This window comes from Petromyzon marinus, chromosome 55, assembly GCF_048934315.1.
Source record: "Petromyzon marinus isolate PM22_M1 ecotype Great Lakes invasive population chromosome 55, UKy_Petmar_22M1.pri1.0, whole genome shotgun sequence".
Taxonomy (NCBI): Eukaryota; Metazoa; Chordata; class Hyperoartia; order Petromyzontiformes; family Petromyzontidae; genus Petromyzon; species Petromyzon marinus.
The window spans coordinates 10759288-10765287 of NC_133721.1; the positions used below are offsets into that span (position 1 = coordinate 10759288).

Below are 6000 nucleotides of genomic sequence, written 5' to 3' on the forward strand. Positions count from 1 at the left end.
ATCCATCCTCGGTTCGGTCGTCACCAGCCCCCCCCCCCCCCCTCTTGCGCTCACCCCCCCCCCTCTCCCCCGACTTCCTCCTTCCGTCCGTCTTGTGTCTCCTTCATCGCCGGAGACGTGCGGTTGATGACGACGAAAATCAGGGATTCGTTTTGTCACTGAATATTTTGATTGTCGGAGGCATGTCGTTGTTGATGATGATGGTGATGATGATGACGACAATCATGGATTAATTTGCCACTGAATTTTTTTTATTGTTGAAGACATGACGTTGTTGATGATGATGATGGTGATGGTCACGACAATCAGGCATTGATTTGTCACTGAATAGTTTCATTGTCGGAGACATGACGACGGTGATGACGACGACGACATTCAAGGATTCATTTGCCAACCGAATATTTTGCGGGGTCTCTGGCAGACTGTGGCAGGCACGTGACTCGCGGTAACAGCCATCGGGTTCACGCTGTGACGACAACGATGACGCAGCAATAGCAACAGCTGTTGCTGTTTTTTTCGCCGATTTCAAATTCGCTTAATTTCCGTTGCATAACGCATTTCTGTGAGCCTGGTGACTATTTTAACCCCTGACCGCTGTCTTTCTCTCTCTCTATCGAGTTTCTCTCCTGGATACACACAGAAAAAGATAAACGTGACTCGGAGCTGGGAATACTGGATGCGGTGTGCCGAGTGAGGAAATATCAGAATATGTCTTTATGCTGCAGGAGGAATCCGATGAGCTATGAAGCTCTTTTGTTCACAGATGTCAGGTAGGGGCACGGGGTCAGAAGGTTACAACAACAACCAATACAAAAATACGATCGGAGTGCAAAGTATAGGAGAGGTAAACAAATCACTTAAAAATATAAATACACAAATAAAACTAAGCTATACATTTTGTTTATTCCCAGGTAAAGCCCAGTGAGCTATGTAGCTTATTTTTTCAGAACCGACCTGGACCACAGATGATAGCTCAACGAAGTGGCTTATCACGTGGAAATGTATAGCAGACACGGCTGAAGTTAAACGCGAATGATGACAATGGTGATGATGAAACTTGTGGAACACTTATTGTAAATGCTTGGTTTCACCCTTCTTGGCTTCATCAGCAGACAGGTGAGTTGGACAAATACCCCCACGATACAGCACTGGATGTGTACAGTTCGCTCCTTGTTTACCAGATATTGTCGAATGCCCGTGGTGTATCGAGAGGGAACTTAGCGATAACTGTTGTTAGCAAGCAGCGGTATTTGTCAGTCAGAGACTGCTGATGAGCGACAGAATGGCGAAAAACCAGTCCGTAGTTTGAGAGTTTAAACAAACGTTGCTGGTTAAAATTCAGCATTCAAGCCCCACCAGGTAGAAACAATGAAGCATTATATTTTTTTTCCATCAGGGGATAATAAATGCGAGGTGATTTATTTCATGGTGATAACAGTTTCAGGAGGAGCGGTGGTTATCGCACTGCACTCTGAACTGGCTACTACCTGAGTTTGATTCCGGGCAGTGGCTAATCTCAGTGACGAGGGATATCTGAACGGGTCCTGGTTGGGAATAGGAGGTGTAGCGGTTATTGCGCTGTGCTGCGAACTCGGCGAATCCGAGTTCGATTCCCGCTCACGACCAACAACACGGGTGCCGATTATTTGAACCGGTCATGGGCCTCCCCTAGGTCGACTCGGCCTCAAATTAGGACCTGGTGCGGTGTGTAAATATCGCCACTGGGGGAGACAGAGATGGCCGGGCGTAATGTTGGGCCACCCACCCCCTCGTGTACCGTGCCGACCTTCATAGGTGCTGCTACTTGCTAATAGTACTTGCCCCCAACAGCCTGTTACAAGCTTTACGGGGGTGGATCTATGTTTTTGTCAGTGGTGTGTGACATCTGAAATGCTCACTGGGATCACTGCACACTGTACAAGCGCAGCACTTGGCCAACAACCGCCAGGCGCGACCCCATAAACTGGCAGGCCCGACCCAACAACCTCCCAGGCACGACCCCAACAACTGCCAGGCCCGATCCCAACAACCGCCAGGCCCGAACCCTGCTACTACCAGGCCTAAAACCCAACAACTGCCAGGCCCGAACACCAACAAACGCAAGGCCCGACCCCAACAAAAGCCAGGTTCGACCACAACAACCGCCAGGCCCGATCCGAACCACCGCCAGGACTGACCCAACAATAACCGCCAGTACCCACCCCGACCCCAACAACCGCCAGGCCCAACCCCAATAACCACCTGGTTCGACCCCAACAAACCCAAGGCCCGCTCCCAACAACCACCAGGTTCGACCCCAACAACCGCCAGGACTGACCCAACAAAAACCGCCAGGCCCGACCCCAATAACCGCCAGGCCCAACCCCAATAACCACCAGGTCCGACCCCAACAACCGCCACGTCTGACCCAACAATTGCCGGGTCCGACCCAACAACAACCGCCAGGCACGATCCCAATAACCGCCACGCCCGACCGACAGCAGGAGGTTCGGGCAACCAAAATTAACAACAATATATTTTTTGTTCCAATTAGGTTTGAACAACAACAAAAGAAAGCACTGACTCAATATTCCATAGAGCCAGCAATGCGATGTTGCTGAATACGAGACCGTTGGGGGTTTTCAATCAATAACTGCCACGAAGCGGTGGCTCCTTAAAGAGGCCGCATGCAACTCCGCACAAAAAGATCGTAGTACATTTACGTTTTTTTAACTAACGTTGTTCGTAATTATCCTCATCATTCCCACTACTACTATAGTCGGCAAAACAACGAAACGGTGGACTTTGCTCGAACTGTGAGGAGATATGAGCGGAGAAACCGCACACATTTAACTAAACTCAACTATAAACACTTTTTTTTATTTTACCGGGGAAGGCACCCATTGAGCAATAACATAGCTCTTCTTCAGAAGCGGACCCTGACCCACACACAAGTGATAGCCCAACTAAGTAGAGACCCACTAATCAATAACATAGCCCTCTTTCAGAAGCGGTACCTGGCCCACACACAAGTGATAGCCCTACTAAGTAGAAACCCACTAATCAATAACATCCCTCTCATTCAGAAGCGGTACCTGGCCCGCACACAAGTGATAGCCCTACTAAGTAGAGACCCACTAATCAATAACATAACCCTCTTTCAGAAGCGGTACCTGGCCCACACACAAGTGATAGCCCTACTAAGTAGAAACCCACTAATCAATAACATCCCTCTCATTCAGAAGCGGTACCTGGCCCACACACAAGTGATAACCCAACTAAGTAGAGACCCATTAATCAATAACATAGCTCTCATTCAGAAGCGGTACCTGACCCACACACAAGTGATAGCCCTACTAAGTAGAGACCCACTAATCAATAACATCCCTCTCATTCAGAAGCGGTACCTGGCCCACACACAAGTGATAGCCCTACTAAGTAGAGACCCACTAATCAATAACATAGCCCTCTTTCAGAAGCAGACCCTGGCCCACACACAAGCGATAGCCCAACGAAGTGGGCTTATCATCGCCACGTGGTAATTTATAGCAGCAGCAGCCGCCAAATAACTCTAAAACGCGTGTGGTAATGTTGCTGCTGATTCTAAACGCGCACTCACCTGCCGAAGGATGACCATGTCGCCTCCTGATCGGCTGCCTCCACCGGCACCTGAACGTCGACAAAGCATTTTGTTCTCATCAGGGGGTAGGGGTGTGTGAAGAGAACTCCCAGACCCAACAGCGGACAGAGGCAGAGATTTACAAATCGCTCGACAGCGTTTGGTTGGTTGGTGTTGTTGTTGTTGTTGCTAACGGCGTAGGCCGAAAGACGGCGCCGATCGGCTTGCGATGATGATGATGATGATGATTGTTATTATTTGTCTCTTTGTTTTCCTTCACGCGTCCTCGCAACAAACAAAAAACGCCTTCGGCTCGGGCCCCCGTGCCCCGTGAGAAAAGCGTCTGGTCGCCGCCGATTCGTTTTCGTTGTGCCGAGGGCGGTCGTGGTGCTTGATGGTGGCGCTGGTAGTAATGTTTCGCCGGTGTGGGCAAAACGCCGTGCGGCCCCTCCACGGGGTTTATGGCGGAAAAAATTGTCAAGTTAAATAAAAAACTCGAGCGGGACCTTTGGAGGTGGATCTGCGCGTTAATGATCGAGGGAACTGAGAGAGCGAAGGGGGTTGGAGACTGGGGGAACGGAGATGTTAAGGAGGAAAAACTGGGATGTTTTTAAGAGTCATTTTGGGCTGCTCTCAATTTTCACGTGATGGTTAAGCAGATTTTGTTGAGCTATCATTTGTGGCCAGGCCGCTTCTGAGAAAGTGGCTAATAGCTCAGTGGGCTTTGCATGACAAGATGAAAAAATATAAGTTAGTTTTATTTGCACGTATATTTTGGTGGTGATTTGTTTACCTTGCCTATACTGTGCACTCCTATCGTGTTGCTGTATCGTGTTTGTTGTTGTAACCTTTTGACCCCGAGGCCCCCTGCTGGACAGTTTGTGAAAAAAAAGTTTTATAGCTCATTGGATTCCGCATCCAGGATACATAAAGTTTCTGTTTCTGAATTACCCAAGCCGACCCGTGATTCTCCGGATTAATCACGGTGCGAAAGAAGTTCAACATCAGAATCTGAAATTATACTGGAGGAATCCGATGAGCAATGAAGCTCTTCTTCACAGATGTCCCGTAGGGGCAGGTAAAGAACGCTACAACAACAGACAATGCTTACATACATCTTTGCGCACCTCCAATTAGCACGGTTGGCCACGTATGGTGCGAAATAAGTTCAACATATACATCATCATCATCCCGTACCTCCGATTAGCACGGTTGGCTACGTAGAGTGTGAAAGAAGTCCAACATTCATCATTATCATCCCGTATCTCCCATTAGGACGGTTGGCTACGTACGGTGCGAAAGAAGTCGAGTGAGTCGGTGGGATTATTCGTGGGTATGGCAGTAAGAGTCGCTTCGTCCGGCACAGCGGCGCGGTCTCTCCGGCCAGGTGTGACGCGGTATCTTTAAATTTATCACCGGAAACACGGGCAATGAAACGCTGGGAACAGCACAGACACGCAGACACACAGACACGCGGACACATTGACACGCGGACACACTGACACGCGGACACATTGACACGCGGACACATTGACACGCGGACACATAGACACGTGGACACATTGACACACAGACACATAGACACGTGGACACATAGACACGCGGACACATAGACACGCGGAGACATAGACACGCAGACACATAGACACGCGGACACATTGACACGCGGACACATTGACACGCGGATACATAGACACGCAGACACATAGACACTCGGACACACAGACACGCGGATACATAGACACTCAGACACATTGACACGCAGACACATAGACACGCGGACACATTGACACGCGGACACATTGACACGCGGATACATAGACACGCAGACACATAGACACTCGGACACACAGACACGCGGATACATAGGCACTCAGACACATTGACACGCAGACACATAGACACACAGACACATAGACACGCAGACACATAGACACTCGGACACACAGACACGCGGATACATAGACACTCAGACACATTGACACGCAGACACATAGACACACAGACACATTGACACGCGGACACATTGACACGTGGACACATAGACACGTGGACACATAGACACGCAGACACATTGACACGTGGACACATTGACACGCGGACACATAGACACGCGGACACATTGACACGCGGACACATTGACACGCGGACACATTGACACGCGGACACATAGACACGCAGACACATAGACACGCAGACACATAGACACACAGACACATAGACACGCAGACACATTGACACGCGGACACATTGACACGCGGACACATTGACACACAGACACATAGACACGCAGACACATAGACACGCGGACACATTGACACGTGGATACATAGACACACAGACACATAGACACGCAGACACATAGACACGTGGATACATAGACACGCAGACACATAGACACG

The 6000-nt window shown here is 49.4% G+C and overlaps 1 protein-coding gene across 1 annotated transcript in view; it reads right to left on the minus strand.

Annotated features, from left to right (window-relative positions):
• Positions 1-4537, minus strand: part of LOC116954506 (unconventional myosin-VIIa-like) — a 90001-nt gene extending 85464 nt beyond the window's left edge. Inside the window, exon 1 of the mRNA XM_076052235.1 lies at positions 3599-4537. Within this exon, the coding sequence (XP_075908350.1) occupies positions 3599-3667 (69 nt within the window). The 5' untranslated portion in view covers positions 3668-4537. The remainder of the gene's footprint in view (positions 1-3598) is intronic.
• Positions 4538-6000: the final 1463 nt, after the last annotated feature.